At 36.7% G+C, this 12,941-nt stretch overlaps 1 protein-coding gene across 1 annotated transcript in view; it reads left to right on the top strand.

Annotated features, from left to right (window-relative positions):
- The window catches only part of TTC21B (tetratricopeptide repeat domain 21B), a 77,207-nt gene that overhangs the window by 49,291 nt on the left and 14,975 nt on the right, over nucleotides 1-12,941 (top strand). The window contains exons 23-26 of the mRNA XM_049887349.1: nucleotides 4,871-5,021; nucleotides 5,210-5,371; nucleotides 6,659-6,854; nucleotides 11,476-11,700. Coding sequence (XP_049743306.1) covers nucleotides 4,871-5,021; nucleotides 5,210-5,371; nucleotides 6,659-6,854; nucleotides 11,476-11,700 — 734 coding nt within the window. The remainder of the gene's footprint in view (nucleotides 1-4,870; nucleotides 5,022-5,209; nucleotides 5,372-6,658; nucleotides 6,855-11,475; nucleotides 11,701-12,941) is intronic.

Genomic DNA, 12,941 nt, shown 5'->3' with positions numbered 1-12,941 from the left:
TTCAGTATGATGACCTTCTACTCCAGTAAAACCAAATTACCTACACCACCTCCAAGTCTTTGTGCTTTTTGGCCTGTAATACACTTTCCCTTCCTCATCCTTCCTCTATGCCTTTCCCAACACAAAGTCCAAAATATCCACCCCCTTAAAATGAACAAAATAATAAAAAGCTTTAACCCCACTGCTGCCACCTACTGTATAAGCCCTGATGGTATAGTGGTTAAGAGCTACGGCCGCTAACCAAAAGGTCGGCAGTTTGAATTCACCAGGCACTCCTTAGGAACCCTATAGGACAGTTCTGGTCGGTCCTTTAGGGTTGCTATGAGTTGGAATTGACTGGGCAGCAGTGGGTTTGGTTTTTTTTTAATGCGATTCCAGTACAGTGACTAACCATTCTGGTTTGTCTGGAACTAAAGGGTTGTCTAGGATGTGGGACCTTCAGTACTAAAAGTAAGTCTCAGGGAAACTGGGATGAGTTGGTCACACTGATCCTGGGTCATTTCATGGATACCCCTTTACCATTTATAATATCTTGTGTATGTATTTTTCTTCTCCATGTCTTAGTTATCTACTGCTGCCATAACAGCAATATCACAAGTGGATGGCTTTAACAAAGAGAAATTTATTTTCTCACAGATTAGGAGGCTAGAAGTCCATATTCAGGGTACCAGTTCCAGAGGAAGGCTTTCTCTCTCTGTTGGTTCTTGGGGAAGGTCCTTGTCATCAGTCTTCGCGTGCTCTAGGAGCTTCTCTCGTCAGGAACCCCAGGTCCAAAGGACGTGCTCCTTTCCCGGTGCTACTTTCTTGGCGGTATGAGGTCCCCCTGTCTCTTCTGCTTGCTTCACTTTTTTATATCTCAAAAAAGGTTGACTTTAAGATAGAACCTGATCTTGTAGATTGAGTCCTGCATCATTTACATAACTGCCTCTAATCCTGCCTTACTGACATCATGGAGGTAGCACTTACAACACATGGGAAAATCACATCAGATGACAAAATTGTGGACAGTCACACAATACTGGGAATCATGGCCTACCCAAGTTGACAGGCGTTTCTGGGTGACACCATTTAATCCATAACACTCCATTAAACTGCAGACTTCTCACATTCAAGGATCATATCGTATTCATCTTATGTCCTCAACATCAGACACAAGGATCATATCATATTCATCTTATGTCCTCAGCATCAGACATCAGCATGTAGCTGGTACAAAGTAAATGTTTGGTTGGATGGATCAGTGAATGATTGTGAAATACCAAATTCTTTAAAAAATACAAGATTTCAAGTAAATTTTTATTATCTATGTGTCTTAGTTACCTAGTGCTGCTATAACAGACATACCACAAGTGGATGGCTTTAACAATCAGAAACTTATTTCCTCACAGTAAAGTAGGCTAAAAGTCCAAATTCAGGGTATCAGCTCCAGGGGAAGGCTTTTTCTTTCTTTTGGCCTTCTCATCAATCTTCCCCTGGACTAAGAGCTTCTCTGTGCAGGGACCCTGGGTCCAAGGGACTCACTTTGCTCCTGGCACAGCTTTCTTGGTGGTATGAGGTACCCCCTTTCTCCCCTTTCCCTTTCCTTTTTATCTCTTGAGAGGTAAAAGGTGGTGCAGGCCACATCCCAGGGAAACTTCTTTTACATGGATCAGGGATGTGACCTTAGTAAGGGTGTTACAATCCCACCCTAATCCTCTGTAACAAAAAATTACAATCACAAAGTGGAGGACGACCACACAATACTGGCAGTCATGGCCTAACCAAATTGACACGTATTTTTGGTGGACACAATTCAATCCATGATACTATGTGATATTTTATGTCTTTAATCTTGCTTTATGCTTCATTCCTAGTAGGACTTTCACACTTATCCATAGATCTATTTTATTGGAGTTATTCCAAAACATATGCCTCTGCACTTATTTTATGTGTGTTACCGGTTGTCCTCAGTAGCACATCTTACACTTCAGATTAAGCCTCTGTTTTAGCTTACTTCAAAGATGGGCTATCCAATTTAATTTAGCCTAGCTAGTTGAAAGATCCTCCTTATAAATTTAATTACTGCTCTTGACAAATTAAGCCCCTTCACCCTCAAAATTTACAAATCATCTTCAGTGTTTCCCTTCTGCCATGCTAATTGGTTAATACATCCCATCAGCTCTGTCTGCTGAACAGCTGACTCACATTCACTCCGTCTTCCCTTAGCCCACAGCTTTCATTTAGGCCCTTATCATCTCTCCTCTAGTTTCCTGACCAGTCATCTGGCTTCTGGGCTCTTGCTGCTCCAGGCCATCATGAGACTGTCATATTGATTCTAAAAATCAACAAGTATTCCTTTGCTTAAAAATTTAGGATGGCTCCTTAAGATAAAGCCTAAAATCGTAGCATTATTTTAATAATAATATGTCCCCAAATTATCCTTTCATTAGTGTTTCTTATCCTTCTTTCCCCACTGTAATTTCCAGTCATATCAAACTCATCAACACCCCACTGGTGCTCTTCCCTACCTCTGTGTTTCCATGTGCCATCTGGTACTTGGAATACCTTTGTGTGTCTAGTAAGGTCTTCCTCCTCTCCTCAGACTGCTACGAGGTCAGCTCCTCTGTGAAACCTCTCCGACTTCACCAGGCAAACTTAGGACCACTTCATTCATGTCCTGTCACACCACACAATAATTGTGTTTGTTTATCTTCTCACTATCCATCAATAAATGTGGATCAAACATTTTGGTTTAATCAGATTCCTTAAGTGTAGAAATTCTCATTCTGTCAAATTTCATAGTTAACCTAAAAAAAAGGAAATACAATTTAATCTACCAGTGGTAATTACAACTTGGACTAATGAATACATTTTAGTATTTTTGTAAGATAATAATTATTTAAGAGGTTGACCTCCCAAAGTTGGTTGTAGGTGATAATAGCAATATTATACATCATAGGGAAAATTTGGGGTCGGAAATTTTAGTCTTTAGTTCGTGCCTAATCAATACAGCTTTCAGGTTCTGCGACTTTATTAGAGGGTAGTCGTCCTGTTTCTTATAGAAAGTTTTGGAGTTGTAAGTATTACCAGTGGCATTTATAGTTTCTTAAGCTCTTCCGTGATTCGATTTTCCATAGCACTCTGCGGGTCAGTATTATAATCTTAATTTAAGAAAATAAGTAATCCTAGACTCAGAATTTGGATAGTTTGTTTGAATTCGCATAGCTAAAGGATGAGACCAGTATTGAGCCCTCTTTTCCGAAACCGTGTTTTTATCATGCTCTGCTTTTTTAATGTTGCCGAAAGGCAAATAGAACAAGATGTAGAGACCCGAGATTGTTTGGCAGGGAAAGCAAATAATGATACTATCTGCCTGGATTATTTTGGCATCGTGTGATAGAGTCAGCACAAAGCCTCCAACGACTCTTAAATCTACTTCAGTATATTTTGTTTCCTCGGTAATGCTATGTGTGTTACTGTCTGGATTTAAAAACATTCTGCTGAGAAGAGATCCATGGGCTTCACCAGACTCCTAGAGAAGTCCTAGTACACAAAAATGGTTGAGAAGGCTGCTAAGTTACTGCTGTCACTTTTCATCCTAACTTCAAGATATTTTACGTTCAATATGTATCTCCTCTTGGAAAATAGAATAGAGAATAAATAGCTTTAAAAAGTGTGTGTGTGTGTGTGTATGTTGTTTATAAAAATTGACCCTAAGAAAGCTTATTAAAGATTTAAGAATCTTTAATAAGCTTTCTTAGTTCTGTGCTAACTGAAAGTTGAGAGCTCAAACGCCTAACAACACTATAAGAATAAATAATAATAACCGAAGTGTGCAATTATAGAGAAATAAAATGTGAATCATCAACGTAATAGATCATTGTGCAGCAACTAAAATCATGTTTTTGAAGACCATTTTATGACTTTTGGAAAATGTTTACTGTGTAATGTTGGATCAAAGGTAGCAGCCCCAGTGTGACATTGACTTTGTATATAAATACATTTGCTTACATTTATATATTTCTACATTGATTTTCATTTCTAATTGTGTAAAAGGAAGTACACCAAAATATGGTTATCCCTAGCTGATAGGAATATGAGTGATCTTTTTGTTATCTTCTATGTACTTTTCTATATTTTTCAAAATTTTCTACATTGTACATGCATTATTTTTAACAATCTTAAAAAAAGATGTACTGAATTATTCTAAAAACTTGGTCCGTTATAAGTGATAAGAGAAAACTCAGTAGTGTTGGGAGAAAAGACTTTCTAGGAACATGACATGAAATTATACCTGAGACCAAAAAACTTATTTCTCCTTTTAAGAAAGTAAAATAGGTTTGAAATACTGGGACTAATATATCAGGGATATAGTTTGATAAGCTGGTATCATTGTGTTAGCTACATATGCATATTAAAGAAAGCCTGGAGTAAAATTTCTGATTGCCTACCCTAAACATTATTGTCGAAATGCTCTGTTCCCACCCTCTTCCTAGCTGCAGTAAATGGAAAAGGGAGTCCCAGAAGTAGATAGTGACTTGCCTTACGCAATCCAGTCCTGGATTTTACAGTTAGAACCTAGATTACCTAAGCAGAGACTGTTTCTAGGTTTTGATCCCAGGAATAGTTGAAAAAATAAGTCATAACAAAGATATATTTTTATAGATTTGTCCGTTTAGACCTTCTTCACTGTGACCAGCCCAGCCCGACCTATATCATTAGACAGATCATCCAGTTAGGATACAGACTCTTGGGGATTTATAGCCCCGTGAGTCATTCTTTTGCTTATATTTTAATTTCATTTGAAGTAAATTATACTTTAATGAAGTAGGATGATGGCCATCAAAATAAAAGTTATAAAATGTCCGTATCTGACATATTCTTTTTCTAGATAATTACATGACATTATCTCGTTTAATTGATCTCCTAAGAAGATGTGGAAAACTTGAAGATGTTCCAAGATTTTTCTTAATGGCTGAGAAGCGTAACTCTAGAGCAAAATTTGAGCCAGGATTTCACTACTGTAAAGGACTGTATCTCTGGTAAATGTATTGGCAAATAAATCCTGCATAATGAATAAAGTAGAATAAACATTTTTTGTATTCAAAAAATCTACCTTTTAAATACGTTAATAGTTTTAGTTACCATATAGATTATGAACTACTCCAAGTTTATAGTCAGTGATTGAAATAAGTGATTTTTGTACTTTTATTTTTTGACATCTAATTAGGTATACTGGAGAACCAAACGATGCCCTTCGGCATTTTAATAAAGCTCGGAAAGATAGTGACTGGGGCCAAAATGCCCTTTATAACATGATAGAAATCTGTTTGAATCCAGATAATGAAACTGTTGGAGGTGAAGTATTTGAAAATCTGGATGGAGACCTGGGGTGAGTAGTGCTAAATGCAATTAGCCTTGTTTTCTGTGTTTGTTTCAAAAACTTGTTTGGGATAATAAGCAGGAATACTTTACAAAAGAACTGAATTCTAGGATAACATTAATGGAAGGTCAGATGAATTAATCATAGCCAGCATAACAGTTCTCTGAAACTGATACGAAATGCTTTTAGAAGATTTCCTAAATCACAATAGACATTTTATGAAGACTCAAAAACCCACTGAAGTCGAGTCAGTTCTAACTCAAAGCTGCTGTACAGGATTGAGTAGAACTGCCCCACAGGGTTTCCAAGGCTGTATATCTTTATGGAAGCAGACTGCTACTCCTTTTTCCTGCAGAGTGGCTAGTGGGTTCAAACAGCCAGACTTTTGGTGAGCAGCTGAGCACTTAACCACCTTGCCACTAGGTTTTCTTATTTTTTAAAGACAGTCCCTTAAGTACTGTATAAAAAATAGGATAAGTCGTAGAATTTGATTACTTTGACAAATATTGTCCGCACAAGAATAGTAACTGCTTAACAAGTGGTAGTTATATACCAATGCCTGTGGCATGTATTGTATGCAGTATCTCAGTTATTCCCTACAACAGTATTGTGAAATAAACATTCCTATTATCCCCATCCATTTGTAAAAATAAGAAAATTGATATTGAATACTCAAATTGTTACTGTATTTGAAATTTATAACTTTTCGACAGATACGTGGTTTCTTTGCAGAGAGGCAGCATAATGGGAATAGACTTTGTATGTCTGACAAACCTAGGTTTAAAATCCAGGTTTTTCACTTAGGAGCTGTGTGAGCTTTGGCAAATTATTTAACCTGTTTAAGCCTCAGTTTCCTCATGTAGAATGGGTTTGACATGGATTAAATGAAATGATAGAGTGTTTGGCACATAGTAGGTGCTACAGCAGGGTTAGTGTCCTTTCTCTTCTGACATTGTTTGATAATGTCTGTGATTTAACTTAACAAATCATACAGTGAATTCTAATTTTATATTAATGAAATTAACACATTACCATATGTAGATCTTGTCTGATTTTTGTCTTCATGCTGAATTGTGTTTTATCAAGACTGCATTTTGTTTGAAAAATGCATTGTAACGGCACTTCACTTTATATTAAAAAAAATTAGGAGAGAATAAATGACACTTTTCAAAAAGGATTACTTTTAAGTTAGCGATGGAAGTGAGAAAGCCATGTCTGTTAAAGCTCTAATTCTAATATCAATGGATTTTACTTCTGAGTAATAGACGTAAGAGATTTATTTTTAATTGTTTACAGCAGCTCAACTGAGAAGCAAGAGTCTGTGCAATTAGCAGTGAGAACAGCAGAAAAGCTCCTGAAAGAACTAAAACCTCAGACCGTTCAGGGTCATGTCCAACTTCGCATACTGGAGAACTATTGCCTGGTGGCTACCAAACAGAAGTCTAATGTTGAGCAAGCATTAAATACCTTCACTGAAATAGCAACATCTGAGGTTAGTAGATTTTCTTTTCAACTTAGTATTGTCTTTCCTTGGTAGTATAGAAATATGTATTTTGATTAGCTGTGTATTTTCTAAAAATTGTGTTAATTACATATTATTATTAAAAATTATATACATGGTTTGGCATAGTTTTACACAATGTACTTTTGTTTCCAGAAGACAGTGTTATTCTTTTGATGCATTTTTGACACATTTATCTCTGTTGGAATGTTGGATTCTTGAGAAAGGGAATTCTTCAGAAAGGTGTAAAGTTAACTCTCAAGGGAACTACTTGATCCTCTGGAGAATTTCTGTGTTGTAGATATAGCCTGGGTTAACTTACTAAGTCAGAAACCTGGCTCTCTTACTATCTCACCTTTTCACTTATGTCAACTTGGAATTTTTCCAACTCTAGGCTAAATGAGATCAGTGCTGACAAACTTACAATTCAGGCATACTAATAATGATATTGTTATTTAACAACACTAAAATAACCCCTTGAATCTAAAATGAAAACTTATTATCCTTTTTTATCATTATTCTTATGAGAATCTTACTCCTCTCTTCACCCCACTCACATCCACCTCCCTTTTTGTTCTCTGGGTGTTAGGTTTTTCCATCCCCACACAGTGTAGTATTTCCTTAATTACATGATATTAAGAAAGAACTTCCAGGTAGCTACTCCATCAGCGGTTGGCAGTAGCTTGTTCTGAGTATGCTCATCGGGTTTTGTATTTGTTCTTCCACTCTACAATGTCTTAGGCCACTGAAAACTCAAATCATTTTATGTTTCTCAGAGAATACACAGAATTTTGCTGTGTTTTCTTGTGGTTCTAAGGTCACAGTTATAGCAAACTACTACAGCCCTCCTACAGTAACCCTCTCTTTCCCTGAAAGGGAGGCCCAGACCCTGGAGGAGATTCAGATGCTGAAGAAGTTGGGAGACTACAACTCCTATTGCCATTTGGGTGCGAGTATATAGGTGGCAGCTTTATTATCACTGAGCCTCCCCTAGTAATAAACAGCAAAGTAACATCACCAGCAGTAACGTCAGAGCACAGTCCTTCTACAGACACTGGAGCAGTGTTCTCAGGTGTGTGCTCTGCTGAACTGGTTGTGTAGAAGATGGATGACAGCTGCTGAATGAGCAGAGAGCAGCAGTAGGACAAGCATATATGTCTAAGAAAATGTAAGAACATAAAGCACAATTTCAAGTCAAGTGTCACAGCTGCTGAATATTGTGAAGTGGCATTCTGTCATATAACAATGAGCAAGGTTATTTTGAGCAAACCTATTGTTTCAACTGTGAAATTTGAGAGAGAAAGCCAGAAGCAGTGAGTTACATTACAACTGTTGCCTAGAAAAACTACACCGGTTTTCTATGTTGATGGGACTGCATTTTTTTTTTTCCATTCTTACATTTGTGACTGGTAATAATACTATCCTGAAATCCGTTCTACTAACCAGCTTATTTGTTATCCAAAAACTGGTGCATGAGCTGAAATTTTATAAAAACTGAATTTTATCTTGTGTGTGTTTTTTTTTTCTTTTAACTTATGTTTGTTGTTGTTAGGTGCCATTGAGTCGATCGTGACTCATAGCAACAACTGAACGAGGCACTGCCCGCTCCTGGGCCAGCATCATGATCATTATGCTTGAGTCTGTTGTTGCAGCCACTATGTCAGTTCATCTCATTGAGGGTCTTCCTCTCTTTCATGACCCTCTACCAAGCATGATCTCCTTCTCTAGGGACTGGTCCCTCCTGATAACATGTCCATAATATGTGAGACAAAGTCTCGTCATCCTCATTTCTAAGAAGCATTCTGGGTGTACTTCTTCTAATCCACATTTTTTCGTTTTTCTAGCAATCAGTGGTATATTCAGTATTCTTCGCCAGCACTGTAATTCAAAGGTGTCAGTTCTTCTTTGGTCTTATTCACTGTCCAGGTTTCACGTGCTTATGAAGCAATTGAAAATATCATGGTTTGGATCAGGTGCACTGTAGTTGTCAAAGTGACATCTTTGCTTTTTAATACTTTAAAGAGGTCTTTTGCACCAGATTTGCTCAGTGCAACACGTTGTTTGGTTTCTTGACTGGTGCTTCCGTGGGTGTTGATCGTGGATTCAAGTAAAGTGAAATCCTTGACAACTTCAATATTTTCTGATTATCATAGTGTTACTTATTGTTCCAGTTGTGAGAATTTATTGTTATCTTTCTGTTGAGGTGTAATCGATACTGAAAGCTGTAGACTTTGATTTTCATCAGTAAGTACTTCAAGTCCTCTTCACTTTCAACAAGCAAGGTTGTGTCATCTGCATATCGCAGGTTGTTAATGAGTCTTTCTCCAATCCTGATGCCACATGCTTCTTCATACAGTCCTGCTTCTCGGATTATTTGCTCAGCATACAGACTTAATAAGTATGGTGGAAAGATAAAACCTGGATGCACACCTTTCCTCGTTTTACATCATGCAGTGTCCCCTTGTCCTGTCTGAATGATTGCCTCTTGGTCTATATATAGGTTCCACATGAACACAGTTAAGTGTCTGTAACCCCCATCCTTTGTAATGTTATCCATAATATGTTATGATCCACACAGTCGAATGCCTTTTTAGGTTGCCTATATTCAGTATAATGAATATTTATTGAGCAGTGTGTACGGAGCACAGTGGGAATCACAAAGATAGACAATGTATAGTCCCTTTCTTCAAATTTTTCATAGCCTCAGGAAGATGAGACAAGCATGCTGCTGTAATACAAAGCAAAATACATTGCATTCTATCCTAAAGTTGCAAATAGAAGTGCTGTAGGAGACAATATAAGGAGAGTAGATAGACCCTTTTGTAGAGAAAGTATCATTTAAGAAGAACCAGGGTAAACAGTTTTCACAGGGAAAGATGGAGGAAGCTCACTCTAGGTAAAGGGGGAAATGTGAAAGGCAGGCAGGGAGGCAGGAAAGCAGAGGGTATATTCATAGTGCTATGAGAGATTCAGATTGATTGAAAAAGAGGCATATGGCAGGAGGTCTTGGGAGGAAATCGTGAAAGATACACAAAGCCTAAACTAAAGTGTTTCTACTCGTTTCATCACATCACCTTGAACCATGAAAGTATATTGTTTATGGTGCACGTATATTGTCCACATCTAAATCTTGTCTTTTGTGGTCTAAAATGATTGCAGTTTAGAGTAATGGAGAATGAAAGACAGAGAATAGCTGGCTGAACGTTTTAGGATGCCTACGCTAGAAAAGACATCATGGGTCTAATGTGCAGAGGTTAGAACTCAGGGTTGCAAATTTTAGAAACTGTTCTTTTAGTTCACTCAGGAGTCATCAAGCTATGAGGAATTGATTTATTCTAATCAAACTCAAGGTATGTGATTTTAAATTTAGAGAGCTTGTTTTTTTTAATGTATAGTGTTAGGTGTTTTTACTATGTGAATAAATGTGAGACATTTTCAAAGAACTCTTGTTAGGCCATCGTGGGACTTGGCTGACAATTACTTAAGAAGCCTCTATTTTCTTTCCCCTTCTAGCACTATGGTGGGCATGTTTTTAAAATTCTCAACACAGTGCTCCTGATAGCTGCTACCAGTTGATTGGATTTGAAACTCAAATGGAACCTTTTTACCATACCTTACTTAGGAAAACAAATTGTACATTAGAAGATTACTGATGAGCATATAGTTGGAGCCAAGGAAATTTTATATTCCTAAAAGCTGTTTTCGTCAAGCACTAATAAATTGTCCCTCTTTATTCTAGAGTTTTTTTTTTTTTTTTTGTATTTTAAACAATGCTTCCTCTTTATAAAAACATCCCAAACCCTCTGCTAAACTTTAAGAAGTACCCCAGCTTTATCAGGTCCATACACGTTATTGCCTAGTTAAGTTAGTTTTCTTGATAGGTAGCAAGAGCCCCTATTTTATACCAGCTCTTGTTAGCTTGTTGTGACATTTTCTGACCTTAAACTCTGTTCTAAAAGAATATCATGTTTTACAGACACTATCAGGAAGTTGCAGACTCCAAATCTAAAGGCATATTTTAAGGCACGAGCTTATTTCATATGATTTCCAAGTGGTTAAATTAATTACATGCCTTATAACGTTTCATTAGTCAAACTTCATTGGGAGGAGAGGCCTTTTGAATAAAAAGAAAAGAAAGTGATAGAAATCAATGTGGATAAGGAATATCATCATCATTTGGGGGTGAATAATTCTTTTTGTTATTATTCCTGATTGCAGGTGGAAGAACTAAGGAACCAGAATGACTCTTAAACACAAACTAGTCAATAAGAATTATTTTGAAATAAAATTTTGTTTATTTTTGTCTGTTTTTGCACAAAATCATATTAGCCACTCAATCTCATTAATAACTGGTTCAGACTAATTGTCTGGAATTGTATGGTTATGATATCTGTGTAGTTATTGGATTATCTCTACCATACCGTAGTCACAGTACTCTGGACCATAGTTTCACAGGACGAGAGTCACAGTCATCTGTGATGGAACCAGAAATCGCATTCCTCGGCCAGCACTTACATCATGTAGTGCCTGCTACTGTCCACACGTTTTTCCTTTCAAACAGAACAGTTAAATGTTTGTGTATCTGGGAGTATGAAGTTTTGTTTTCTTACAGAAAGATCATATTCCAGCACTTCTGGGAATGGCAACAGCTTATATGATCTTGAAACAGACTCCAAGAGCCAGAAACCAGCTAAAGCGGATTGCAAAAATGAGTTGGAATCCTATTGATGCTGAGGAGTTTGAGAAGAGCTGGCTGCTACTTGCTGATATTTATATTCAATCAGCAAAATACGACATGGCTGAGGAGCTATTAAAACGGTGCCTGCGTCATAATAGGGTAGGTTGATTGAAGGGTGAAAGATAATTTTTAGATTTTGTTGTATAGGCTTTTTATAATAGATTATTGTAGAGCATTGATTCATTTCCAAGGATTCCTGTTTGTTTTTGAAATTAAATGATTTCTGTTACACAATCAGGAGATAAACATTAATAATGAGAAAGAAGCCATTTGCCCATGACAGTAAAGGAAAAATGATTTATGCAGGTTTCAAGTTTCAGCTGTGGTGATGCCCTACTTACCGGAAGTGTTTTTGGAATGTTAAGCGTTTGCCTGTGATTATCCATCTCATTCCAGAACTAATGAAAATTGCAGAAGAACATTAATTGCAGACGTCTGTCCCTCTTTTTAGAAAATACTCTTGATGACTTTACTGCAGCTGCATGTCACTTCCACATTGTAGAATACACTGTGCATAATATTTTGTGGAGGAAAAAATATTTTTAGCTTTCAATTTGATTGATTTAATAAAAAGTCCTTCTCTTTAGGTAAAAAAGAAAGCCCTGAGAAATAAAGGGTTTTTTACTGAACACTGCATTTTGGTGTTTCAATTACAAAAAAAAGTATGGCTTCTTAAAATAATAATTTTTTAAGTTAAGAATTTGTGTTGTCATTTACGGAGAAATAATTTACTTGAAAACTTGAGAATATTTATCTTTACAGATTAATATCAGTTACTTCAAAATCTTAATCATATTATACCTGTATATTATTATCTTGGAGTAAATTAGATTACAAATGGATCATTTGTTTTTCTAAAAGATGAGTTATGATCATCCGATACTATTAAGCTACTTTCTTAGGAACCTTAAAAACCTAAAACATCAAACCATTTGTGAATTTATATTCTAAATGATCAATCACATGCAATTTTAAGTTAAATTGGCCTTAAGAAACAGAGGAGGCTCATTAATAGACTTTGAAAAATCTAAACTGCCAAAGAATAGCTGACCCATACATGCTTGGTCTAAGCTTAAGCAAGATTGCAAATGAAATTAAGGTTGTGGAAATTAAATTAAGAATTTCAGTTTGCTGGAATGCTGACATTACATGGTTGAATATGATGGCTACTTCAGAGATTTCAGTCCTGCTGATAAGACATGTAGATACTGGAAGCACAAGATCCAGAAACTAGAGCTTAGAAACCTTGAAGTATGGAGTTAAAAAATAAAGAAGTGACCGAACCGGACCTGGAGCAGGAAAGATAGATGACACTAGACTGTCTTGTCATACCAGATGGT

This window comes from Elephas maximus, chromosome 6 (genome assembly GCF_024166365.1).
Source record: "Elephas maximus indicus isolate mEleMax1 chromosome 6, mEleMax1 primary haplotype, whole genome shotgun sequence".
Classification (NCBI taxonomy): Eukaryota; Metazoa; Chordata; class Mammalia; order Proboscidea; family Elephantidae; genus Elephas; species Elephas maximus.
This window is presented reverse-complemented; position numbering and strand designations above follow the sequence as displayed.